General features: G+C 52.4%; 7 protein-coding genes across 7 annotated transcripts; 2 read left to right on the top strand and 5 right to left on the bottom strand.

Annotated features, from left to right (window-relative positions):
* Window positions 1-319: 319 nt before the first annotated feature.
* On the top strand, window positions 320-3584 carry BO82DRAFT_351437 (anaphase promoting complex subunit 2). Its single transcript, XM_025634422.1, has 2 exons — window positions 320-1030; window positions 1101-3584. The coding sequence occupies exons 1-2, from the start codon at window positions 452-454 to the stop codon at window positions 3438-3440; spliced, it is 2919 nt and encodes a 972-aa protein (XP_025495280.1). The 5' UTR covers window positions 320-451; the 3' UTR covers window positions 3441-3584.
* A 47-nt stretch (window positions 3585-3631) lies between these two features.
* On the bottom strand, window positions 3632-5631 carry BO82DRAFT_351440 (TauD/TfdA family dioxygenase). Its single transcript, XM_025634423.1, has 5 exons — window positions 5291-5631; window positions 4881-5231; window positions 4540-4805; window positions 4173-4439; window positions 3632-4108 (listed from the first exon to the last, which is right to left on the bottom strand). Exons 2-5 carry the CDS (start codon window positions 5154-5156, stop codon window positions 3745-3747), a joined length of 1173 nt encoding a protein of 390 aa, XP_025495281.1. The 5' UTR covers window positions 5157-5231; window positions 5291-5631; the 3' UTR covers window positions 3632-3744.
* A 6308-nt stretch (window positions 5632-11939) lies between these two features.
* Window positions 11940-12507, bottom strand: BO82DRAFT_399032 (uncharacterized protein; the record flags this gene model as incomplete). The annotated part of the gene is made up of 2 exons (XM_025639075.1): window positions 11940-11961; window positions 12017-12507. The coding sequence occupies 2 exons, from the start codon at window positions 12505-12507 to the stop codon at window positions 11940-11942; spliced, it is 513 nt and encodes a 170-aa protein (XP_025495282.1).
* Window positions 12508-14325: 1818 nt separating this feature from the next.
* On the bottom strand, window positions 14326-16589 carry BO82DRAFT_381112 (inorganic phosphate transporter; the record flags this gene model as incomplete). Its single annotated transcript, XM_025637816.1, has 7 exons — window positions 14326-14626; window positions 14678-14847; window positions 14930-14952; window positions 15000-15898; window positions 15962-16308; window positions 16355-16465; window positions 16518-16589. The coding sequence occupies 7 exons, from the start codon at window positions 16587-16589 to the stop codon at window positions 14449-14451; spliced, it is 1800 nt and encodes a 599-aa protein (XP_025495283.1). The 3' UTR covers window positions 14326-14448.
* Window positions 16590-17289: 700 nt separating this feature from the next.
* On the top strand, window positions 17290-19722 carry BO82DRAFT_328460 (uncharacterized protein; the record flags this gene model as incomplete). Its single annotated transcript, XM_025633011.1, has 4 exons — window positions 17290-18016; window positions 18075-18845; window positions 18931-19520; window positions 19571-19722. Coding segments are annotated over exons 1-4 (2022 nt in total), but the record flags the coding sequence as incomplete, so codon positions are not given.
* A 946-nt stretch (window positions 19723-20668) lies between these two features.
* BO82DRAFT_303214 (FAD-dependent oxidoreductase) lies at window positions 20669-22733 on the bottom strand. Its single transcript, XM_025632149.1, has 3 exons — window positions 21655-22733; window positions 21353-21559; window positions 20669-21248 (listed from the first exon to the last, which is right to left on the bottom strand). Exons 1-3 carry the CDS (start codon window positions 22345-22347, stop codon window positions 20817-20819), a joined length of 1332 nt encoding a protein of 443 aa, XP_025495285.1. The 5' UTR covers window positions 22348-22733; the 3' UTR covers window positions 20669-20816.
* A 1004-nt stretch (window positions 22734-23737) lies between these two features.
* On the bottom strand, window positions 23738-24325 carry BO82DRAFT_199145 (uncharacterized protein). The gene has a single exon (XM_025630586.1). It carries the CDS (start codon window positions 24164-24166, stop codon window positions 23816-23818), a length of 351 nt encoding a protein of 116 aa, XP_025495286.1. The 5' UTR covers window positions 24167-24325; the 3' UTR covers window positions 23738-23815.
* Window positions 24326-25881: the final 1556 nt, after the last annotated feature.

Genomic DNA, 25881 nt, shown 5'->3' on the forward strand with positions numbered 1-25881 from the left:
TTTGAAGCTGAAGTAACATTGAAGCCAGAGCTACCTTTGCAATACAAGATAGGCTTAGATTGTAAAACTGTAGGCTTCAGTGTGCTGCAGCATGAAGTTTTCTCTCCAGCTGCATGCATTAACTTTCAGTCAACACAGTTCTGTGCTCTTAACTAAGCTAGCTGTACTGTAAGTTACTCCGTACTTGTCATGCTTAGGGATTTCCTCATTAGGAAGGTCCTTATCGATAAGCCAGCTGACTCAGCCGATCATCTCCAAACCATCAACACCGTCAATTCCAGCAACTGCACTCCTTCAATCACTACAACATCCACGACAACGGGTTCCCTACAATACAATGCCGCCTCCTCGATGAAGGCGCGCAGCGATCATAAGCCCCATCTAGCTCTACTATGACCCCCCTCGATTGAACCCTCACTATCCGGGCTCCACTCACACCACAAACACCAGAATGCCACCAACAACAGCAACACCCACTACCAGCCGGCGCAAACGCGTCTTCTCCTCCGTCCTCCCCCCAGCCTCGCTCGACGACTTCCCTCTGGCCGCGAAATCTCACGCACTCGGTCCGAACCCTCCCCTCTTCTTCCGCTCCTCTCACCGCTCCCACCACCACCCCGAACCCGACTCCCAGCGCCCCGAGAATCCTACCTTCCGCACCTCCACCACCTCCCAGCAAACCGAGATCGCAACCTCAGACGATGAAGACAACGACGAGCTCTGGCCCGAGCAGGCGACCTGGGACCGCGCCTGGCGCGTCGCGACGAAGTTCCTCGCGGTCCCCGACCGGGGCTTCGCGACGCTCCTCCGGTGCGAACAGATGGACCAGTTCCAATTCATGCGGCTGTGGAACCGCCATCGCACGGCGGACCAGGAGACCCTGGATGCGTTCGCGTGCTTACTCGAGCCGTTTCTCGGGCAGAAGAGGGTGCGACAGCAAAGGGACGCGCTGCAGAAGAGTATTTTGGATTGGTACGGGTTTGAGATTCGGAGGCACTTTTTGAAGAATGTGAGAAGTGGGTTGGTTGAGGTTAGTTTGCTGGACCGGCGGGAAATCGGGCTTAATGTGCTTTTCTTTGCTGACGCTTTTATCGATGCAGACGCTCAAAGGACCGGAGAAGGATGGTCTCTTGCAGAGGATTGTGGTGTGTCTGCAAGTCATTCGGGGGATCTACTTTGAACCGCTGACGGAGATCCTGACCGCGCTGTATCGGGGTGAGCAGGAGACTGTGTATGGGAAACTGTGTCGATCGTTTCATATGATGGTGGCTTATGCACTGCCGTGGTCGCAGGCGTCTGCGTTGCTGAGTCGCGAGGTCATGAAGGAGGCGCTGGTCATCCTGGGGATTGATGCCCTGCGGGAGAGGGCTGCTGCGGACGGGCTGGATGATGTGGATGACATGGATGTGGATCGGCAGTGCTCCGTGTCCTACCAGGACTGGCGCGATGAGCCCTCGCCCTCCGCCAGGATGCAGATGTTGACGGAACAAGATTCCCAGGTCGGGGCTGCGCGAGAGCGGCTGCTGATGCTATGCAATGGGCTGCAACTCGTAGGGATGGGTGGCGACAAGGCACAGAAGGTGTTCGCCAGCGTCATGGATACTTTGATGACCGAGTTCGTGCGAACAGCGTATATGGGCCAGTGGGAAGGCCCGTCGCTTGCCTCGCAGCACTTGCGGCAGTGGATTGAGAATGTCTTTGCGCAGCTAGTTGTTCAGGTCCTGTCCATTATCAATGTGCCTGAATCCGGTGAAAAGGAGGTTGACAACCTTGACGTGACACTGGGCGATGTGGAGAAATGGCAAGAGATTGGCATTGCCCGTCTAGGAGCGTTACGCACGAGCGAGCTCTTCGATGTGATCGTGGAGTGGCCTGCAAGCAGCGGTGCGATCGAGGATCTCCGCCACTTCACAACCTACCCTGCCGCGCGATATCATCTGACCCAGTCCTTCATTGCAGCCTTGAATCTAAGACTGCTGCATCCGGGAGCATCCACTATCGAGATTCTCCAGGTCTATATTTCTATCATCCGAGCCTTTAATTTACTTGACCCCAAGGGCGTTCTCCTCGATCGGATTGCCCGTCCCATCCGTCGATACCTCCGTGACCGAGATGATACCATCAAAGTCATTGTTGGCGGATTACTGGCCGATCCTGCCGATGCGGACGGTCAGACCGCATCCCTCCACCACCCGGACACGCTGGTTGAACTATCCGCTGAGCTCACCAAGGCGCACCAGAACTCCCTCAGAGCCGACAGTGGCGAACTCGACTGGGATGACATGAACTGGATGCCCGACCCGGTAGACGCGGCGCCAGACTACCGGAAATCCAAGACGTCCGACGTGATTGGCAGTCTGATCAGCCTCTTCGACTCGAAGGAGATGTTCGTCAAGGAGATGCAGAACATGCTCGGCGAGCGTCTCTTGCAGAAACGTGCCGACTTCGACCAGGAGATGTCCGTGCTGGAATTACTCAAGGTCCGCTTTGGTGACAACGCGCTGCAGGCGTGCGAGGTCATGCTCCGCGATATCTTCGACTCGCGCCGCGTCGACGGCGTCATCCGCAACGACCAAGGCCTAGCGAAGAGCCAGCAGCAATCAGAGAACCCCGACCTCCACGCCAAGATCCTGTCTCATTTCTTCTGGCCCGACCTCCTGGGGCCGGAGTTCCGCGTCCCCGAACCCATCGCCTCCCTGCAGCAGCGCTACGCGCAGGGCTTCGGCTCCCTCAAACAATCCCGCAAACTCACCTGGCTCAACGGCCTCGGCCAGGTCACCGTGGAACTCGACCTGGAGGACCGCGTCTTCGTCGATGAAGTCACCACTTGGCAAGCCACGGTCATCTACGCGTTCAACTCCTCCTCTACCAACACAACCAAAACCATCCCCGACCTCGCCCACCAACTCCACATGCCCGCCACTCTCGTCCGCTCCGCCTGCCTCTTCTGGGTGAGCAAACGCATCCTCCACGAACATCCGCGCGACACCTTCCGCGTCCTGGAAGTCCTGCCTTCCTCCTCCGCTGGTGAGCATGACGGCCCACCCGCCGCCCAATCCACCGCGACCTCCCCCAAGACCGACACCGCCCCTACGACCCCGACGACGCACCACCCCCACCGCCCGTCCAATATCAGCACCTCCCCGGTCTTCGAAGACGCGGCCGAGGCGGCGGCGGCGGCCGCCGCCGCCGCCGCCAAGGAATCGGCCGAAGCGGCCGCGATGGAGAAGATGAACCTGTACTGGCAGTTTATCGTGGGGATGCTGACGAACCAGGGCGCCATGCCCCTGCAGCGGATCGTGATGATGCTGAAGATCGCGGTCCCCGGCGGGTTTCCGTTCAGCAACGAGGAGCTGCGCGAGTTTCTGGCGGGGATGGTGGCCAAGGGCAAGTTGGAGATTGTGAGTGGGGGGAATTATAAGATCAAGGCGGGTGAATAAGAATGGCTGGTGACTGGAGGATGGAAGCTAGGGCTATGTCTATCCCTTTGTCTGAAGAGATAACAGTCTCCCCTTCCCAGCATCGCACGAAGTGAGGAAGAGAAAGGAAGTACAAGCATGTACTGTACGAATTATGACTACAACCTAATTACACTCACACTATGACCGACCCCAATCCCATCCCCATAATCTTTTAGAGAGAAAACAATGGTATTTTAATTCCAACCAACAGACAAGACAGGGCTAAATCTTACAACACAAGACAATCACTACAGTCCGAGACCGACCAACCACGAAAGAAAATCTACTCCGCATCCAAAGGCGCCACCGGCGGCTGATCATCGACCTGAATGCCCCCGCGCTTCTTCTCATTACTATCCCAGAACGGCAAGCGCCAGCCGCCCTCGCTCTCGGGCGTCGCCAGCCACAGCCGCATCAGATGCCGCCGCGGCGTCGGCGGCGCGTGGTCCACGTACGCCGTGCGCGCGTGCAGCACGTGCGAGTTCGCCAGGAACTGGATGTCGCCGACTTCGAGGATCATGTGCAGCGACAGCCGGTTGCAGGTGGCTTCCAGCACCTCGAGGGCTTCGGTCTGCGCCGCGCTGAGCGGCGGGATCAGGCCCGTCGAGGAGAAGCGCGTGAGCGAGCGGACATAATACGGGTCCCATCTGGGGTCTGTTAGTATTGTGGTATTGGGGTGGTAGGGTGGTAGGGTGGTAGGGTAGGACGCACTTAGTATACACCCTAGCCGGCGCATCCCCCTCCCGCTCCAGATACACCACACTGGTCCGGATCCACTCCTCCTCACCCTGACTCGTCTCCCCCTTCCGATCGAAGTACCAGATCGGCTCCGTCAGCGTCTTCAGCACGTCCGGCCGCTCCTTGGCGAGGGTGTTGTACACGTGGTGCGAGGAGACGAGGTCGGATTCGCCGCCCTCGCGCGCGCGGTGGATGCATAGCAGGCCGACGATGTCGGAGTCATCGGCGTGGAAGAATTGTCTGCCCCACCCAGTCAACGGTCAGTATCGATTCTATGGCTTGGGGCTGGGTTGGTCGGGTTGGGTGGATGGAAGGTAGGAGAAAGCCAGGCGGGGCTTACCGCGCATTCGTGCGATAGATGCGCACCGAGTCGATCTGCGTCGGATCCTCACCCAGATCCTTGACGTGGCCCAGAACGTGGCCGCGGCTGTTCTGGCTCACAAAATACCCCAGATACGTGCCTAGGCCCATGTACGCGACGGCGGATTTGTGGTTGCCCCATTCGTGCACGGGGAGGCCCTTGAAGAGGATGAAGCCCTTGCCGTTCAGGAGGTCTTCGCGCAGGGTGTGCAGGCGCGTGGAGAGGGTGGGGAGGGGGAAATTGGTCTGTTGCTTGGTTAGCGCTCATGCTTCAGAGTGGTGGTGGTGAAGGTGAAGGTGAAGGTAGAGGGGGCTGCTCACCTTGCTGATACCCGTCAACGGGATCTTATTCGCCAGGAAGGCGTCCGCCGTCGTAGACAACTCCTCGACCTCCGCAGCAGTAAACCGATGGGTCCATTTCTCCGGGTGTTCGCGGTAGTCCTCGGGTTTCCAGACGGTCGGGCCGGTGATTTCCTTGGGGAAGCGGTCGAAGGGGTGGATGTGTTCGTAGAGCGGGGGGTGTTGGCCGGTGGTTTTGAGGCCGTCCGGGAAGATGTCCAAGGGGATCGTGGTGGGGGGTTGTTGGGTGAGAGCCATTGCGGGGGACTGCCTGTGGTCTTGCTCCGTGGATAAAGTCTTTGCTGGTATCTTTCGGAAATTCTGTGGTATATTCTGTAGTAGAGGATCAGAAATGCGGCTTGGATGAGCGAGGGGATGGATTATATACTTACCCGGCAACCCCGCTACCCCTCGACCCCTCGGCGCATCGGCGCATCGGTCCAGCCATGGTTCCAGAATTCGTTCCTGCACGCGATGATCATTGACTCTTCCCTGCACTTGCAAAGAGTGGAGAGGATGGCGTGCCTGAGCGCACATGCCTGGGTTAAGCCAGTTATGTTGCTGTTGGCGGGCGATCACGAAAGCCGTGGTCCGATGGCGCAATCTCCCGTGACGATGGGGTGTTGTTTCTTTGTGAGGGTCCAACGTTTGGGATAATAACGTTATCGTGTCTCGGGCGAGAAACGCATCGGCCGGACTCTGAGCAGAGGTATCTTTGTTGCATGGATGATTCTACAAGTGATGTTTAATGGAAGGGGGGATGGATTCAGAATTGCCTCTTTAGGAAGGTCATATTTGTTGGCGTGGGGTCACGTGCATTCTCTCCACGCATACAGCTACCCCGAACCATCGAGAAACCTGTATCTACAGAGCTGAATCGCATACTGATTGTGACGAGCGGTTATCCCTTTCATCTAGCACCGGTGTTTTGATTCAGTCATGTCGTGAATATGTGAAATCAATCCTCCGGCCATAATTCGAGCCGCCAAAATACAATTTAACAGCCCTTTCTAAATCATTCAGGTGCTAAACACTCGGGGAAAGCCTGACCTCCGCCTTCCACCTGTTTCTTCAAGTCGTCTTTCTCAACCTTTCGGCTCGGGGTGGTCTCCTGCATCGTGGGTGATAAGAGCAAGAGCAACCCGACGTCCACAGCCAGGCCTTCAGGATATTGCATCGGTTTGGCCCTACCCGCGGTGTCTCAGACGTTCAGCAAGAGGATTGCGGTGGGTTGCCTGTGGTCGTTGGTCGTGAGGATGATGAAGATAGAAGGCACTTCTTCATGGTTGATATTTGCGATGTCCTCTGGTTTGGCCAGGCAGCAGTAGCCACACATAATCTTTCCACCCACGACTGTCACATGGCACCTATAGAGGTTAGCATATGCTGTGCATGTGTATTGGATATGCTTATACGGGAATTATCCTCGGCTGATACTCTTGGGGCGCGCGTGGAGTGAGGCTGCCATCCTGAGTTGTTGTTTGGGATTGGCCCTGCATATGCTTAGCATAGGAACTGGATAGGCAAGGTATATATGTACTCTGGAAGTAGCCGACCTGCTGGTGCGGGCTTACAGTGTTCAAAAGCTCGGGATTGTTAAGGTCATCCTGAGTTCACAAGTGGGCGGTTGCCGACATCCCGGCGGTTTATGCAGGGTGTACATAAAGTATAGGCTTAATGTAGAGTAAGAGGAGTGTGATCGGATGAAAGGATCTAAGGAATCATACGGTTAGTATATGCTGAGCATGAATAGTAAGGTGGAGATAATAAAGGATAGTGATGGAGGAGATATAATAATATAGGGCTGGCATATGTAAGAGAAGAAGAAGGATAGAAACGGAGGAAAACAGGCTTCTTGGGTATGGGGTGTGGCATATGCAATACATATTGATTGCATCAACCGATTAAATCAGCACGTACAATATATCATTTGCTTATACTTACGTAAGTTGTTCCTATAGGCATGGCCTACCCACGTACTGTCCTTCGGTAGCTCATTGCCTTTGGTGTCTTTTTGTGCAAGCCACGGTCGATGATGTCCAGCCAGTCGATAACAGATGCGGGGAGAGAAGCACTTCTTTTCGAGTCAGTTTCGGACCACTGGATATTGTACCAACCAACGGGAAGATTGCCTGTTCGATCCTGGCAATCCCATGGGGGAGCTTTTCTTTTAAAATATTAGCCAAGGTGGCCTATATCCGCTTGTCGATGGGCTGCCGTTCGCTACATTGCCTTCTGGGGTCTGGCGTGCTAGAGTCCAGATATATCCAAGAATACCCACGAATCGGTATCTAAACATGGTCTGTCAAGCTTCAATATTATCGGATCCCAGGTCAAGCACTCGATAGACGTACATCTCATTGGTTTCATTGGGGAAGGCGTGGGGAAAACCCATTGTTGTCCAGTAGCTCACTATCTGTCTCCTCTTCCGCCACAATGCCTTCCCATTCATTGTATCGCAGGGTTTAAGACTAGAAGCACCGTACAATAATCTTTGCTCATTTTGTCGCGTCAGAATCGCATAATTGAGGCCAATTTGTTTCACGTGAGCTCCTTCGTATCTGAGAGGCGGATATCCTCCCATGCCAGTGTGGCATGCTTCTTAGTACAGATTGTTCTTCTGCCTTCACTTCGATCCGCTCGAGCACGCGAGGCTGAATAGTCAATACACCCTCAGCGAGTGCACAATGTGTGTAAATACCCTCAATTCTCCAGCGGGGCTGGAATCCAATCGTAGAGGATTTTCCATTCCGCCAAGAAGTTGTTTCGCAAAGCCCTTGGAGGACCTGGATCATAAACCCAGGAAAACAAAACTCAGAATCTCAGTCGGCAGCGGCGAGTGCGTGAGAACAGACACATCTGATGATTGCATGGGATATTCGACTGCCATCGGCTGTTTTTAGGGCTTGAATCGTCGCCGGAATATAAACGAGCGCTACACATACTCCCTGGTCGACATCGAAATCTTGTTTTTCATTCGCTACTGTTGGCACTGCATAAACCCAGACAGAAGAGGCCAGCCGCATTTTCTGGGTTCTCTTTCGATCCTCGTCAACTTCGACATCTCTGCTCTTGTCGATGGCGACAGGTCGAACAGTTGCGCGCGGTTCTTATAGATCTTATTGTTGTTGATCTGGATTGTAACTAAAATTGTGACACTGGGCGTCCAGGATCCAGATTTGTTTCATGTATACAGCTTCTCTATCACAAAGGATATACCACCCTTTATATTGGGGGGTAAAGATCGAAGCGATGAACATCGGCAGAAGCTCTCGTCGGTAAGCCACCGCACGTTCCTCAGTCGGGAATCCCAGATAACCACCCTTGTCTAGTTCCGACTCCACGGCAGCATCTCGTGCATCTGTGACAACCGCGATCTTAGCAGGTCCTGGGTCATCTAGCCCATCCCTTACCCCCAGGGCAGCAGAAGATGGTACTAGTTTGACGACTCTGACCTCGAGGTTTTGTCCCATGGATGTAGCCATGAACGATCTTCAGGAAGAAGGAGACATCAACGCTCACGTCCCTCCCACCGGTAGCGACCTGTCGCCTGAGACCATTTGCGAGGAGCAACATCCTGGCGAAGTGGTCGCCAGTCAGCACGGCCGTTACAGCCTTACCAATGTGACAGTGTTTTCTCTCTTTGAAATTACCGAAGACACTCCTCCGGAAGAGCAGGAAGAATCGCCCGGAACTGGGCAAGGAACCAGTGATGTTAGAACCCTCCCTTTGTTTGGTAGCGGGTCTCCCCTACTGGTACGGGGAGTCAGGACCGTCTGGGCCAGACATCGCTTGATGTCTCCCTTTGACGTGTGGGTGTGAGGGTTGAGGAAGCCCGTATAGCGGTCGCGGTAGTCGCCCCCGATGTTAGATATGAGATCATGCTTAGAGTGAGCAAACGTTCCGTCCGGTTTAGTCGCAAATATAAACCTCCAGTATTGCTTGCGGAGGTACCCACGAGTAGTAAAGGACTTTTCTTGAACCGCTTGCCAAGTGATGGAACTTGACGAAGACGCGTGGATAGATGAGGATATGGAAATGGAGGAACAAATGCATTCTCTTTGCCTTAGATTGATGTCGAGGCTGCTCTGCTTCTTCCACGGCAGATCCTTTGGATCACTCCCAAGCAAAGATCTGAGATATTTGAGGTAATAACCCGGATCGCCGTAATAAGTGCATAACGCCAAGTGGTCGATGCTCTCACCAGAAAGACCCGAAGTGTCGAAATAGGTTCCATAATGCTTTCTGACACGACGAGGTTGCCAAAAGAGACCCCCAAATCCTGATCCGTAAGAGATATAGTTGCAGCATCGGGATAAACTATTATCGAGCTTACAAATCCAGCTGTCCCACTTCGGAGACATGTAGATGTAGAGTTGATTGCACATGCGGCAAGCTAGCTGGGTTGAATTGCAAATTTGTCGATGGAGTGGCTCTTGGCTATCGTCGCTCTGAAGACGAGTAAGTTATTGTTGATATTGGGAAGCTTGAATACGTTCCATCACGCTGGGCTTCTGCGAACTCACTGTTTCAATTGCTTTCACCGCACGCAGTGTGTTCTCCGCCTTGTATGATATCATCGGCCTGCTTGATATGCCCCTCTTCCACTTTTGAAGTCTTCTATGTAGGCGAACGTAATTGTGGTACGTCGGGCCTGTCCCTGGCTCGGATGTTCCCAGACATCGTCTCCAAGACGGTTGGGATACGTTCCTTGCAGTCGTCCATTTGCAGCAGCCTGTTCCGTGGGGTTCATATTTGAATCAGGTTTAATAAAGAAGTCGGCGGAGAATTCTTTTGCCCATTATTGTTCTGTTTGGTAGCCATTGAAGACCCTGAGTCATCTTTGTCATCTTTACCAGTCCTCTGGCGTTTGATGCGGCAAGTCGCTTTCTCTGCCAGGATCTATTGGGCACAACGTCATCATACTTAGCAAGAACGACCAGGAAATTAATTTTGGTGTCTCGGAACTGACAAAATCTATGAAATGACGCCCAAAAGGCAAACACCTTAGCGCGGCGTCAGTCCAGGCGATGGCCGCGTTCGCTCGGTTCAGATGATCGCCACAGCTGGTGATCTCAGGCTATAGCCCGACGTTGCAGCAGTTGACGCTTCTAATCTTGGATTCATGGCACGCATCCTTGTATGCTTCATGCACAGCATGGAAAGATAGTAGTCATGGCTGTTTGCAACACACAATGTTCTGTCAGAATTGGCCGACACGGGTTCAATGACTGGCTGTGCCTAAGCAAGGCTCATAGGGCCCACATACAGCAGCCAGGCAAAGGGTACGCTTCTTTCATGAAGTTAGCTTGGCTAAGATCCTGAAATCCTTAGACACTAGGCTCAGACTACAGTAGGTTTGCACCGATGAGCAACTGGACAGACCATCTAATCTCGCCAGAAACAGTACCTACATTCAAACCGCATCCACCTGTTGCACTTCTGCCCAATTCCTTCTTACTCTTAGTGTTCTTTATCACAATGGATGTAGATTTCAGCAGTATTGAGACGAACATCTTGTTTCTGTACTGCTTTTCGCAACTTGCATATTGGGTTTTGGTTACAAGGCGAACCGCACATATCATATAGGTATGACTACCTTGCACCCGTCCCACCGCCGGCATAGCATGTCCGTCTTGCTGACGAGTTGACACCTTCGTGGGAAATCACCCTGGCATTTCGAGCACTGGTATCGTAGACTTCGAGTTGACATTAGTAAAGCCATAGTGCTAGAGTCTGTCGGCATGCCTGATGCGTCCTGGTACCCGAGCATACTTTTAAACACGTGGCGGAAAGCTTCATTCCGAATGGGATGGGTTAGTATGAGCCGAAGCATTTCAAGGTCGGTCAACTAGAGACACGCCCATGCCACTGAAGTTCGTTTAATTTTGCCGATGATTCTGGCAAGCCCCGCTCAATTAACGCGTGTCGCTGTTTATCGAAATACTCATTTCAGCTGGACCCACATTTGCAATGCTTCGTTCTGGCTGCTATTTACTTGGCCATTCTCCTCCACTGGTGCTGCTAAGGTCGCATACTCCTCGTGGACACGGAACAGAGAAGTCATACAGCTGCCTCAGTCGGGCCGATGTATTGGCTCTCCAGATACTGTTTGATTTCGTCTGCCGCTTTGAAGTAGGGTGTAGTATGGTCCGGGCCCTTGTACACGTACTGAGTCATGTACTTAATGACTTGTACGCCCTAAGCTTGTGTTGACCATCGCAGCACCGGCTAGCTGGCTGCTCCTTGATCCTGGTACTCTGCGCGTTGTATGGAGAGAGGGTCATTGCGAGGTTAACGGCAAGACGAGCCTCAGTAGTATAGGTCACGATGAAGTAGGGTCGTTCATGGCCTTCCCATCGACATCAAGGAAGCCGACATCGTTTGTAACTATCCAACGATGTTGTCCCAGTGGTAACTTGGTTGATGAAAGAACAGGCTGAAGATGGAGGAAGAAAGGGTGGCGGTGGGTATGACGGCAGGACCGTCCTCCCCTGAATGGGCTAGCAGAATCCGCCTTCCCTGGAGTGTCACTAAACTTCTAATATAAGACTCGTAAGGCTCTATGGAGGCTTCTCACCTTATCCCTAAGAATCCTGCTCTCCTTTAAGAGAGTCTGAATGTCAATTGATACACTAAACTTCGCACCTTCCTTTCGATTGGTCGTATCTTGAACAAAACATCATGACCGCAACTCAGAAGCCGATCACTGATATGACAAGGTATCACGCAAGCCTTATCCTTATCTCCTTTGTAGAACCGGAAAGAGACTAATATAAAATCTTGTGGCGGCAGCAGCCCCGGCTGCGGAGATGATGGCAGTGCCTGGTATTGCAGCACATATTCGCGATGCACAGCGGCCGGGACACATAAGGGCGGAATACTACTCTATAAGGGAGCAGTACTTGCCACCTGTATGCAAACAGTTGTTGCACTGCTGGCTAATTCTTCTGCTAATACAGTTGCAGAACACCCTCCCGGAGGAGGGGTCGCGACAGTATCTATACATCTGGTCAAGCGGCGGCTGCCGGCCAGCCTGAGTCACAAGGATGCCCTCGAAGAGCTGAGCCCGGACAGCCAGCTGCCTGGGGTCCGACCACCTAATATACAATACAGACCGCACAACGGGTTCGCGGATCCAGGCCCGCTCGCGGCCAGACAGGGGCTGCGAACCTGTCCAGGGTAGGAGGCCTGGCACCACGGCGGGCGCTGCCACGCTGCGACCTGAGAACCAGGCCGCGGCGGGTAGCTCGACGAATCGCGAGGCACCCCACTCATCGTCGTTGGACCGGTCGCGGGGCGCAGGCTGGTCCCAGGTGGCCCTGGGTGTGCCCGCTGGAGGCGCAGGAGCGGCAGGCGCGGCGGGGGCAGGCGCGCTCGCGACAAAGACAGTGCAGCCCACGCTCTGAATCGAATGATCCAAATCATCAGGCTCGCTTGATTCTTGGTCTTTCGCTCTCTTGGATCTGTGACCATGCTGAAAATAGGCACTGATTGGATCCTTGGAATCGTTCAGAGCGTATCGATGGATAACAGCTGTCTGCAATGAAGGCGAGCGTTTTATCGAGGCCAGATTCGCCAGTGTAGAGTAAGGGGATACATGGACCATATAGTAGTCTTCTCCTCCCTTCCCAAATCCTATGTTCCGGCTCCTAAAGGCCGATAAATTGTTTTCGAAGTCGGTCCTGTACAGCAGCAGCCGGCGAGAATTTGCATAACATTCGTTCCGCAGTGTACGAATTGGTGCACAAGGGTCTCGAAATCTCGTTCCCCAACAACGGAGGTGTCCACACTCTCTGCGTTTCCACCCATATCCCTCGCTGAGTCCCTTTGTCGCAGCTGGATTAAGCCTCCAGCCGCGAGGACGATCCAGGAACAATACTGTTCGAGGTATAAGCTTTCAAAGCCACGTCGGAAAAGAAGCCGCATAAGAGCGTCGTACTGTCTATAATCTCACCGCCGGGTGAGCTTCAGCTGTGTTACGCACGATACGTATGAGTCCGGATCTAAGCTGTTGTGCGCCAGAAGTCAATATTAATTAATTGTCAGATCATCCCACAATAAGCGACGGAGATCGCCTCATCGACTGGACTTTCTGGTAAGCATTGGTTGGGAGCCCGAAGAACACTTTAGAGATGGGACTTTTTATCCGCACTCAATGCCACTGGGTAAAGGGCAAACCGCCCCTTTAACCCAGTTCTAGCGACCTTGGCACACAGGATCCAACCACAGTGTTCGCAGATTGCTATACTGCATGGCAGACGCATCTGCGCCGACGTTTATACGTGCTCTGGTGGCTCTATTTAAGGGTTCTTCATTTCATGTTGAGTCGCGCATCGTTCCCTTTCTAGTATAGTGTGACGTCGCGTTTGACAGAGCCCAGGATTCCCAAACAATTGAGGGTCAGTGATTTCGACAATAACCTTTTGTGGATTCTTCTGTGTTGAAATACGAACCGCACACTGTGTGGGTAGATAGGGGGAGTCTGATGGAAATCGAGAGCATCCTGAGGTTTTCGATAATTACTAGCTGTAACTTTCTCGAGATGCCCCTGAGGTGAGTAGATAATTGCATTTTGAAAGTTCATCACCATCTGTCGAGAAAAGCTGCTATTCCGTGTAATGATCTTCACTCTGTGTGGGCAACGCAGTTGCTAATTGATGTAAGATCGATCCTCAACATGCGAGAAGTACTGGGAGCTTCTGGAAAGCAGACTGCTGAGTAGGTTCGCCACGGGCGTTTGATCTGCAATGAACACGGTGGTGACACCTCACCCGTCACTGGCGAGGTGGCCTGAGTTGATGTTCTTCGGCCCAGAATGGAACACCAGGATATGGCCTGAGTTTGTCGTTCAAGGTTGTATAGCGTGCACTCAGGATACGCCAAATGGCTGTTTGCTTGAGGAACGGACCCATGTTGACGGACGGCGTTCTATGTTTGGCTTGTAGAAGGTTTATCAAGTAGATGGGACAATCTGAAGATGGTAGGCAGTATATAGGATAACAGGATGATGATGTGATACATGAGAGGATGATGGAAGATAAGAAAAGATGAAGAGTCAGGGATGGAAGAGATGGAGCGATGGAGGAAGGTGGGTTAGTGGATGGAACGAGGAGGGGGAAGAGAAAGAGGTGGGAGTGGAAGGAGGTCTAAATAGTGGAGGGAGACGAAGTAAATGGAGCCAGACCACCTCTAGGGAATGGACATCCAGTCAGAGAGTAAATGGTTTTCAACAATTAGTCAAATCACATTGAATGAAAATGAGACAATAGCTTAGCTCTACAGACTACATGTGGTATGTGGTGAATTAATCTACAACCTGTTTAGTAGCAAGGAAGTGAATAAGTCCTTTAGAAGGCCTACTGGTAGCACAGTGACCGGAGACTCTCAATCCAAAGGTTAACTGTTTCTTGTTGGTGAATACAAGCGGGTAATGAATGAGTTTAATACTTGGGTGAGCTTTCGTCACTGCCCGAAAAGAGGCGCATAAGCAAAGTCAGGCATACAAAGGTATCACAGCAAGCAGGAGCTATATAAAGAGATTCAAACCTCAAAGGCCGTCAGTAGCCGGCCTGGGCAAGCCATGAGTCTCAATGTCCCGACCAAACTCCCCCTTGGACTCCATCTCCGCGGCGATTTGTTCCAAAGCCTTGTTCTTCCCGTTCGAATCCCTGGTCTCTGGAATCCAAAGAGTGACAACGAGGCCCATCAGCATGAAGAAGGACAGGCTAGATATTTGTTAGACCTAAACCACCCGAGACAAAGCCCGACGGGCTTACCATAGAAGCGCATAACCTAGCCAATCTGGCACGTGTCGCCAATTTGCACCATTGCCAAAGTCCACATAGCCCAGAAAGCACTGCGCGAGGATAGATCCCAGTTTTCCGGATGCAGCCGAGATACCATGGCAGGTGCAGCGGAAGCGAGTTGGGAAGAGTTCTGCGGGGACCTGCAGGGTGTCAGATGTGATTTAAATGATACAAACGATGGGCAATGTCGAAGTCTAGAGAATGCCTCTGTATGCAACATACAATATAAGTCGTGGTGTTTGGTCCTAGTTCAGCATTAGCCAGCTCTTTCCATGGCAGCGTATGAACCTACCAAAATTGAAAAAGATCTGCGTCAGCACATAGAGCACAACAAGAGCCGATGCATCGCCATGCTCGCTAAGATACCGAAAAGCCGCACCGATGATCACATTTAGTATGAACAGCCAGGCAAAGCCCAAAAGCTGCAGATTCCGCCGGCCAATGCGGTCGACCGTCATGACCGCAATGGCGCTACCCACAATAGCACCAGACGAGACGACCACAATGCTTTGGTATGACACACGTAAGAGATACTGGTAGACGCCCGCTGGCTGAATGGCCTGCCCGTACCAGATGGTATTGACGATCTCTGCATTCATCAAGCCCAAGCCATAGAACGGCAGATCGAGGCAGAACCAGCACAAAGAAGTAGCGATTAGTGTACGGTGGTTGTGGTTCTGTTTGAGAAACATTTTAAAATCTTTCCACATGCTTACATGGGGTTTTGTGTCATTCTCGCTGGCTCCGGAGCCAGAATCGCGGGAGACGACCGGCGAGATAATGCGATCGTCGCGTGTACGGGTCTGTGTGAGAGAGATTGAATTCTCTCCCAAACTCGACGCCGATGTGGCTGGTAGCTCTGTTGACCGATAGAATTGAGAGACATCGGCGGCAGCCTGCAGACTATTGTTCATCACATCGGCAGTGTACCGTGGAGATTCAATGATAGTCATCCGGAACCAAATGGCCACAAACGCCGGAACTGCGCCTAAGCCGACAATATACCTCCATATTCTATCCAGGTCATGGGGACAGGAGCCCGAACATTTCAGACTGTTGGGATCATCTGGGAGGCTGCTTCGAAAGCCAGCTACGGCAATGAGTGCCACGGCCGCAGCGGCCGCCTCTCCAAGAGACTGGCAAAGAAACACAACTGCCAACATTCGACCTCTTATGCTTGTCGGAGCTAGCCTGAGATACCATGAGACCTGACTTGAGCAACACACTGCACACGACAAAAAAAAAGGGTCATACTCTGAGCAGATTACGGCCGACAATGGATAGTCAGCCCCCACCCCCACGCCCATGAAGAACCTCCAAAAGAGCAGAATTCCAATCATGGACATAGAGTCATTCTTTCCAGACGATGCCATTGACATGCCGAGAGTACTGAAGATGAGGATGATGAGTTCCCATCCATACATCTTACGGCGACCCCAGATGTCAGCGGCGATGCCAAACAGGATCTGGCCGACCAGAGCACCCCCTAAAGTGGCAATCGCGAGGGCAACTTGATAATTGTGCAAGGTGTTAGACTTGAGCTTGATGTCGTCCCAGTAGACCGCACTGAGCATCGGAGTGACCATGTTGACGGAGAATATCTATAAGGTCAGTCACGGCTGTGTACTTGACGTTCAATCCACTTACACAGTATGCATCTGCGAAGAAACCGGTACCGGCCACAACAATAACCCAAAGCCATTCTCGCTTTCTCGCATGCTCTAAACGACTAATAATGAAGTCATGTCTTTGGGCCGGCTAGAGGCGAATCAGCAGAGTACTCGTCGTCGGTTATGTTATGACTAATAACCGCATGATGCCTGAAGTCTTCGTAGTTTCCCCACGGATTCAGGTACAATTTGACCTGGGGAAAAAGACCCATAACGATCAATCAGGCTGGCAATAATTCGAACCCTGATTGGTCTTGTTCTGAATTTGTGCCTCCGATGGCACCTTCCACTTGTGTAGGAACCGAGTTGAGAGGCTGAAATAGAATGGCGTGTTTCTAGACTGCGGACTCATTTCTCTCAATCAGAATTGAAATCAGCGCAGATCGGTTCGAGAAGTTATAGGTATATCATGAATGCAAGGCTGTAAGGTCGCGAGGCTGACAGAAGGGCGATAACCGCCGATGTTGATGGCTCATGTTCGTCTGTCTCACAAGGCAATGGTGCTACTACTCGAACAGAGGCAGACAAGAAAAGACAAGATGAAAGGCAGCCCCGGGGAACATCATTCAGGTTCGTGTTGAAAGCCAGAATATAGTGGTACGTCTGTACGTCATTTCGAATTGATCGACTCATCTCAGCACGTTCCTGACCAGAGCTCCTCGATTGGTCTGGAGGGAGAAACTAAACCGGTGCTAAAAGGCTCGTGCACCGCCACCACGAGAGTTTGCCCGATGAAGGTATCCACAACTGAAAGCTCTGGGTAGCTACTATGTGGTTGAGGCAATAAGATTCGGAGCTCTGAAGACAATATTATCTCAATCCTAGGCCAGATCGCGGGGCGCAGTCATGTTCAAACACCCCCCTTGAAGCTCGTTCGCCCCCGGCGACAAGCTGTTGCCTGACCAGACAGAAGCGAAGGCACTTTACTCCTCGCATGGTAGCTCAGCCTCGTGGAATTTCAAGGTCCCTTGTGACTTTTCAGCGCCGAGATGCACTGGTCGATCCTGGAGACACATATCCATTCTGCTGTAAATGCTCCCATTCTCTTCCGCTTGATTTCGCATCCCATACCATTAAAGCATAAAGCACCTCTTGTTCTGAAGAATACCCTTAGAAACAGGGAATAAGCAATGAGCTTTCCCCAGATAGGTCTTGGGGATGTCATGACAGCTGTTACTACTGTCTGGACCATCTACAAAAATGTCAAAGAAGGACCCGCAAGTGCTTCGGCCGACTTCAACTCGTTTCGACAAGAATTCAGAGCCATAAAAGGATTATTGGAGCAGATTCAAAAGACAAAACAGTCGACCGTCAAGAGCGAACGAGAATTGGGGGTCTTCTACAACCAGACGATTGACGAATGCGCAGAATTCGTACATAAGCATCGCCAATTGATGCAGGATGAAAAGACCTCGAAGAGTCGGCGTAACAGCTTCGGCACCGAAGCAATCATCCTATTCGAGAAGGTTACCTGGCCCTTAGAGCGTGACGAAGCGGAAAGACTCCGACGAAAGCTAGAGAGATGTCTGAAAATTGCGATGTTAAAGTCGAGTCAGGAAACGCGAGATGCGACGTTCGGCTTCATAAAGGCAACGGAGAACAATCAATTGGAGAATCTCGAGATGCTGAAGTCCATCAAGTACGTCGTTTTCCCGGAGAGAGTGCACGTCATGACGAAGCATGCTGATTGCTGGAAGAACCATGACATCACAGGTTTCTTTACTTTTAAGGCGATGTATGCTCGACAAGTCAATGGAGACCAATACCCTTGACGCTCATCACCCTAATCACCGTGGGAACAGATTGAGGCGAGCTCTGCTGGAGTCAGAGCACATGCTGAGTGCAATACCCGAGAACGACAACGTGCTCAACCAAGTGGACAGTCAAAAGTATCAAAAGGTCCTCGATCGCATCCGGGAGATATCTGAGAGACTAGGCAATCTCACTCGCAGACTCGACACTTACAATACCCATGGTCTCGCCCCGCAGTCCCCATCTGGTGGGCTTGCGCCTACGCTCGATAGCGATAGCGGCGATACACTAGATGTCGCAGCTATATCACGCTTTCTTCATCAAGTGAGCGATGATGTGCGCGATGCTTTGGGTATGGTCGGATATGGGCACAATCTTGTGCCCAATCATGATCTCTATCAAAAAGATAAAGTCTCGGCGAAAACACGCCAGTCCATCAACGATACCGCCGAGGAATGGGAACAGTTCCGACAATGGCTCGACTTCCAACTCGTTCACGCCTTCAATACGAACGCTCATGATTTGGAATTCCACTCGCCAGGACTGTCTTACCTGTTTAGTCCGAAGAAGTCCCCTCCTCCGGATGACCGCACATCAAGAGCTATATCTCGACAGAGATCCGCAGAGTCAGATTTGACCATCGGTTCTCCTCAATCGGTGATATCAATGCCGATACCCGACAGAAAGATCCCATTGACAAGCCATCCGGTGCAGCTGTATGTGCCCGCGTCAATATGCTCTGCTTCCTTCTCGCTTCTCCCCAGCCCATATAGTTGTGAACTAACCGTACTTCCATCGTAGAAAATTCCTCGATCCAAATGTTCCAAAATGCGTGCTACACCGTCCTCTCATGTGCAATGTCCTGGCTTGCTTCAACACACAAACAAACGAGCCCGAAGCGATCGAAGCAATTGATGTCCAAGACGGAGTCAAGGTCACTCAAACAGTCATCCGCGGATCATCCACAGTCAAGAGCTCCATGCTCCCCTACGTTCCCGGCCGACGGGTCACTGCAACCCAGCTCGGCCTCTGGTTTCAAGGCTCGCACAAGACAAAGATTGAAGACCTCCATACAATCACGCGATACCCCCTTTTCCTAATGTATCAATTCCATGACTTGAGTGGTACAGTAATTCAGTTTGAGCTAACAGCTGGTCGAGCACCTAGGCTGACGTTCACAGATTTCGAGTCCTTTCAAGAGGTACTGCTCCGCCGAAGGGTCATTTCCTGTATCGACGCGAGGAGGATATCCATCAACGCGACAGACTGCCACTCCAACTCGGCTGAAGCAATCCGGATACTTGAAGATCCGATCTCGAAAAGTCAATCGCTGTTGTACTTCGCTTCCTTTCCGGGGACTCCCCGGCGAGCGAGGTTCATGGATATACCCAGTACGTCAAGAGTGATGCGTGGTTGTCTGAAGCCGGCTGATACGTTTTAGTGAGCGATCTTGGAGCACCTATCGCCAAGTCGAAGCAGGTCAAATTCGCATTTCAGAGTATCTCGCGGCGCGGTTCGATGGACAGCGCGACCAGTGTCCTCTCGCACGAGTCTAAACATTCGGCCTCCACGCTGGGACCCGGTCAACGCACCAAATGTCTTGAGCTAGAATTTTTTGATGAGAGAGGTTGGTTCCACCGCATTGTGGCACAAGGTAGATGAGCGCCTGCTGACAGGCTTTCCAGACTGTGGCGCATTTCTCCGGGTGATCAAGAACACTGAAGGCGGTTAAGGTCGGGTGGGAGCAGTCTGTTAGGAAGAACAACCCACCACGTCAGGCTGTAGGACATCAGGAATACTGATTTGGGTTCCGATGCAGCCATAGGAACTCTAGAGCCAGTACGTCCACACGAGGCCAACCTCTCCGATCTTTGAAGTGAACGAGTCATCCAGCCCCATATTCCCCTCAAAATTGGGGAGTCGGAGGGAAACAAGCTTTCGGAAGTTGGGGAGTTGATGAGGGGAAATCCCCAGCCCCATCGGATGCGGCCTTCTCTTGCCGCTGTTGACCGCTTCCGAAAGGCCGGCAAACAGATCAAACATGGCAAACGGGACAAATGTCGGATGGCGCCCGGCAGTTGGATGCGGGGTAGCCAATGGGGAATCAGTCGGATGCAGGGCTTGCGTGGAGTACTACCTAGGTAAGCAGAGAGGAAGAGCAAATTGAGACAGGAACTGAGACTTGTGCAATTACCTTTCATCATCAGCATGAGCCGGGTGTTCTTAAGCCGTGAAGTATCTGGATCATGCGCACTCAAATCACAATCCTCCGATATGATTTCAATTGACTTGGACCATGTCTCAGAAGATACTGTGCGCCCTGAAGGCATATCTCACATTGTCTCAGAAGCATTTTAATATAGCAACCAAAAAAAATACATTAAACGTAGCCGGGTTTTCGGTTCCAGACAGCTATATACCTGTATAAAAAGCCGTACCTTCTATTTATAGCGATCCCTGGCAAGAAATACCGATATAATGTCACATAATCATATGTAAGAAGCAAGTTCATATATCAATAGTAGACCAGTGCAAATTCCCAAATAGCGCCTTGCATAAACATATTATAAACATCTCAAACATGCTCCAAGCCATAAATCACAACTATCTACATCATAGAATTATATACACACTCAGATTAAGACCAACTACATACCATCATCCCCAAACCCGGAAGCCCAACCCACCTACAAAGAAGCCTTATTCCCCGCCAACCGCTTCCCCAGCTCCTGCCTGGCCTCCTCCACCATCTTGGCGACATCCACATTCGCAATGACCCCGTTCCGCCGGTTGATCTCCTCCTCGATCTTCTTGAAATCCCTCCCCACGCCCTCGGCCTGCCACTCGTAGCAGTCCCCGATAAACCGCGAGCTGCGCACCAGCCATTGCGACCGCTCGCGGCGGTTGGCGTCGAACGCGGCGAACACCGCCGCCAGGTCGGCGTGGGAGCGCACGCGCTCGTCCTGCAGCAGCGTCGCGAGCACGGCGGTGTCCTCGATGCAGAAGCCGGCGCCGGCGCCGTGATGCGGCGAGGTCGCGTGGGCGGCGTCGCCGGAGATCACGACGCGGCCTTTGTGGAAGGTCGGGACTGGGTGGTCGTTTAGGTCGAAGATTGCCCACTTTTGTGCTGTTAGCTTTTGTTTTGTGTTGAGGGGAACTTGGAAATGGAGGGGTGGGATGGAGGATAGGGGTGAGGAGTGAGATCAGGGTCAGGGGTACGCACCACGCTGAGATCGGATTCAGTCAGCTTCAGCAGGTTGATCACGTTCGGTCCGAAGCCTTCGAAATCCTTCAGGGCCTCCTCGCGGGTGCCTTGGCGGGTGAGTTGGGGGTACTCGGCCCAGTCGGCGGGGTTGGTGTGGAAGGCGACGATATTGAGGGTTTTGCCGCCGTTGACGGGGAAGGTGAGCATGTGGCCGCCGGGGCCCATCTATCATCCAATGTCAGGATTCGAGAAACTTTAAGGCTAGAAAGTCTTTGGAGACAGCTTAGACAAGACAACGCAAGGCAAGGGATACAACTCACATGCATACACGAATTCGAGGCCAGCTCCTCCCCAATCGCCTCGATCGCCTTCTCCATCGGCACCAGGCCCCGATAGGCGTACTTGTGCGTGTACGAGGGCTTCGCCGACGGATGGTCGGCGCCGACGATGATCTGGCGCACCTGCGACTTGATGCCATCGCACCCGATGACCACGTCGGCCTCTTCCTCGGACCCGTCCGCGAACTTGAGGATGAGCTTGCCGTCGCGGATGCGCTCGTGGATGTCCTCCAGCCGCCGCTTGAAGCGACAGATCTCCTGCGGTACGAGCTTGATCAGCTCGTCCAAGAAGTGCGCGCGGTGCACCCCGTTCTGGCCCAGGCTGTTGGAGATAGTGAACTCGATGTCCTGGCGGCGCTGGTCGGCGCCCGTCTCGTCGGCGCCCTTGCTGTAGTTGTAGCCGTCCAGGTAGTCGAACCAGACCTTCTGCTTCGAGGGCCACAGGTTGCGCGTGCACACCTTCTCGAAGGCGCTGTAGATGCCGTCGTGGCAGAACTTCATCGCCTGCACCGCGTTCGGGCTGAAGGACACTCCCGCGCCGACTTCGGAGAAGGCGTGCGCTTGCTCGTAGATGGTCACGGAGATGTTGCGGTGGTGCAGCGCGATGGCGAGGGTCACGCCGGCGATGCCGCCGCCGACGATGGCGACGTGGAAGTTTTTCTTGGGGGTCGACATTGGGGTCGTTGTGTCTGAGGTTGGTGGTAGTGGCGATAATAAAGCAGTGGTCTGTTGGTGCTGTTGTTGTTGCTGGGTGAATAAGGCTATTCGAGTTCGTAGAGTAGATACTATGATTGAAAGGTGCTTGAATGCGATTGACTTGGTGTCTTGGGTTGAGACTACGAACGGGCCTTTTTATTTATCAGGCCAAGTTGGCTACTAACCCACCTCCCCCAACGATGTCATCGTGGGTGAAGCGTAAAGGTTCGGTCGGATCAGACCCAGCGACGGTCGGTTCCAAAGTTCTGGGGCCTCGAGCCCCATCGGATGATCCCCGTGGAGCCTTCGGACACGGTTAGACGGCACCTACACTGCCTAGCCGATGCTCAGATATGAGACTAAGAGGTTGAGGGGGGAGAATAGCAGGAACAGTTATGGTAGTCGAGACCGTCGGTTGCCGTGAGAAGTCGATCAACTCTATTAACATAAGGAGATACACATGTAGAGAATAGGAGGATGCGGACATGATGACCGCACAAGCGTGCCCTGACATCCATGGGCGGGGAAGTCGACGTTTCCGGGGGATTTCCGCATCCGAAAGACTTCCATATTGTGCTATGTGTATATTTGAGCCGGTATAAGCTGCACGGGATGGTTTACAGCCAGGAGAAAATCTCCTTCAGACGTGCTGAAGGTAGGGATCATTCGGATGCGCGTCGTTGAAAAAAAGCCGTTAAAAGTTGACGCGATGCAGCCAGCCTGCGCTGCGGCAGTTGTCCCGCACACCAGGTGTGTTCTCGGATATCGACGCCATCGGGACGGGGGGAACGGACAATCGTACCAGAATCCATGATCATGCAAAAGAGGGCAGTCTGAGGCTGCATTCTCGATTTGTATTCTCCTGGTGCGTAAGTTGCATGGGCTTATTGCTCATAGACTTGCCTTGCAGTATAAGTCCCAACCTCTGTTGTGTAACAGTTGGGTGCATTGCCGATAGCCGAAATTGGGGCATGATCCTCTACAGTGAAGCTATCAGTACAGTACAAGACACAACTGTCATGTGGCGAGCTTTGAGACAGGCAGGTAGGCAAGGAGGTTGGTAGCTCTCAGTCCCTTACACGCGTATACCCCGGATTGACACACAGCTCCCCATGGCCAAGACTTAACCACACTGTGTGAAAAGCGAGCCTCAAGACCGCCAAGCCCATGGATGGCATCCTTGCCTTTCCAGTTCTTTTTTGCTCGTGACCGCTCAGTTGTCTTGGCACTGTGTGCGCACTACGGCTAAGCAAGAGTGCCGGTACAGCAACAGCAGGCCGCACAGCCCAGCCGAAGTGGGGGAACTCCAATTCAATCAACCCGATTCAATCAAATCAAATCAAATCAATGACTTTATCGCCCGAGAGGCAGTGGACGGGAAAATGTCTTTGAATTGAAATTTCCTGAAACCCTGCCCATTCATTGGATACCAGCCAGGTTTTCTCCATCAAATTGCCCTGCCAATCATGCTGCTTTTCTTCACCTGCACCTTGCCCGGAGAGGCAACTGACCAGCTGCGACCTGCCCTGCAGTGCCTGCAGTTGTCTCTCTGCTTTGTGTGTTTCTTCCCTTTCGAGAAGGTCAGCACCGTGGAATATATGTTGGCGCCACCATGCAGGCTGCTCGCTGGAGGTACAGTACTCGGTACTTGCTCGTCCTTCGCTGACTGGCAGTGATGCATGAATTTCCTGCGAGGGAGTCTCATCCTGCACACAACTCCAGAAATCGCATTCGCTGCGTTCTCTGCAAGCATGCAAGGACCGGGGCAGATCCAGCAGAACCTCATCCGACCGCCCATGCAACGCAAACCAGAATCAGCTGCCTTTTCAATCCCACCTAATCCCTTATTATTTGAGTGCACTCTTTGGAGCTCGGTAGTGCTGTGGTTTTAGCGGCGATCAGTGCGCCCCTCACCCGATGCTTTTTGTGCGGGCTGACAATTGCACTGCTTTTCCAAGAATAGCTCTTCCTCCGCAATACAACAGTGTAGATGGTGATGTCGGTGTGAACCAACCGAAGAGGATGCCAATACGGATCTGCTTGGAATATCATACTTGTAGGCTGTGTTGCTAATTGAGCACGGCTGACAACAACGACGACGACAACGACAAATACATCCTACAAACTAGTAGTATACGTATATGATTGAGTGTCGGACGCTTCTGAGCTCCCGTATCGTGACTCGACGGCCTACCACATCAGTCAAGGTCTTACCCCGACCGACTATGTTCAAGCTAAGCAAGCCCCCCCCCCAACCCCTCATATCAACTCCTCCTGTCTTACATCCTTGATAATGAAAGAGTCGATTTCCCGCGTGCGTCAACTGGACTAGTTCGAGCTCCCGTACTCGGACTAAGGCAAGACCGACCGAACAACAGAGCCAGGAAGACCGTCCAGGGATCAAATGAACGACAAGACCTGTCTTTTATGTACACTCCTGGCAGTCCAAGCACTGTTCCAATGATTCATGTAGCAGTAGCACCAGTAGCTCCGTCGCACCCACCAAACCACACGGGAAATACACGGCCAAACCCGTTTTTTTTTTGTTTTTTTTTTTTTTCGCTTAAATGGTGAATTGGGCATGTATCCCACCTCCCTTTCCACCGGGGCAGATAGCCATAGCTTAGGTATGAGCCCGAAGGGGGTGAGGGGGGCAACGCTACTTTTCTCAGCCGTTGAACTTGTCCCTTGACTGTAGTAGTCAATTGTGCACAAGCACAAGTTCTGAACGTCGGTAGTAAGTCCTGCCCTACCCTGTATGTATGTATATATTTTCCCGAGGGAGGACACAATTCGGACCTTTCCACGTAGTTGCTCACGTTATCCTCCGCCAAAAGGGGGCGACATCCCCCTGAATCCATGGGATCAGCAAGAAGTGGCCATGTTGTGTGTTTCGAGAAGAATGAAAATTTTCTTCCTTCATCTTTTGCTTGTGTTTTGTTTCTTTTCTTTTTTTTTTTTTCTCACTGGGCTAAGGTACCGTTTCGAGAGCCCCACTGAGACGGGAATAAGGAATTGGAGTGGCGTTCGAGCTAAACTGGGTTTGCCACTACCTACATCTTTTGTGTCGTCTTAACCGTTTCGGGCTTAGGCAGCTACCAGACAAAGCTCGCAGCTGGGTGAGCTTCCGGGTCGAGATGCATGGGAAGCTCACTTTACTAGACTACTCCCCCTTGGGGAGCTGTATGGGGGGTGGTAAGCTGGTTTTAGTGTTGGGAGGGGGGAGAAAGAGCGGAAGCCTCCAGCTGGAAGGGATGTGTGTGGGAGGGGGATGGAGGGGAAGAGAGGGGAAGGATAGGTGAAAGAGGGAGGGGAGATGCGATTGATTGGATTCATTCAGCCTGCGAGGGGAGGGGTAAAAGTACTCCAGGCCAAGGTTGCAGCACATGGCCTTTTTTAGCCTATCGGTTCACCATTTGATCCTTTACCCAACCACGCGGTGCTTTTCCTTAAGCATACCTTACCTAGGACCTAGTAGGACCTAGTAGTACTAAGGAACTACCCTGGGCTGTA

This window comes from Aspergillus uvarum (assembly GCF_003184745.1).
Source record: "Aspergillus uvarum CBS 121591 unplaced genomic scaffold BO82scaffold_8, whole genome shotgun sequence".
Taxonomy (NCBI): Eukaryota; Fungi; Ascomycota; class Eurotiomycetes; order Eurotiales; family Aspergillaceae; genus Aspergillus; species Aspergillus uvarum.

Excerpts from the sequence above, each read along its gene's own strand:
- BO82DRAFT_351437 (XM_025634422.1), top strand. The coding sequence starts at position 452 with ATGCCACCAACAACAGCAACACCCACTACCAGCCGGCGCAAACGCGTC. Across the intron at positions 1,031-1,100 it reads TGAGAAGTGGGTTGGTTGAG|ACGCTCAAAGGACCGGAGAA; the intron begins GTTAGTTTGCTG and ends TTATCGATGCAG.
- BO82DRAFT_351440 (XM_025634423.1), bottom strand. The coding sequence starts at position 5,156 with ATGGCTCTCACCCAACAACCCCCCACCACGATCCCCTTGGACATCTTC. Across the intron at positions 4,806-4,880 it reads CGTTGACGGGTATCAGCAAG|ACCAATTTCCCCCTCCCCAC; the intron begins GTGAGCAGCCCC and ends ACCAAGCAACAG. Across the intron at positions 4,109-4,172 it reads CCGGCTAGGGTGTATACTAA|ATGGGACCCGTATTATGTCC; the intron begins GTGCGTCCTACC and ends AACAGACCCCAG.
- BO82DRAFT_303214 (XM_025632149.1), bottom strand. The coding sequence starts at position 22,347 with ATGTCGACCCCCAAGAAAAACTTCCACGTCGCCATCGTCGGCGGCGGC. Across the intron at positions 21,560-21,654 it reads CCTCGAATTCGTGTATGCAT|ATGGGCCCCGGCGGCCACAT; the intron begins GTGAGTTGTATC and ends ATTGGATGATAG. Across the intron at positions 21,249-21,352 it reads CTGAATCCGATCTCAGCGTG|TGGGCAATCTTCGACCTAAA; the intron begins GTGCGTACCCCT and ends ACAGCACAAAAG.
- BO82DRAFT_199145 (XM_025630586.1), bottom strand. The coding sequence starts at position 24,166 with ATGGGCGGTCGGATGAGGTTCTGCTGGATCTGCCCCGGTCCTTGCATG.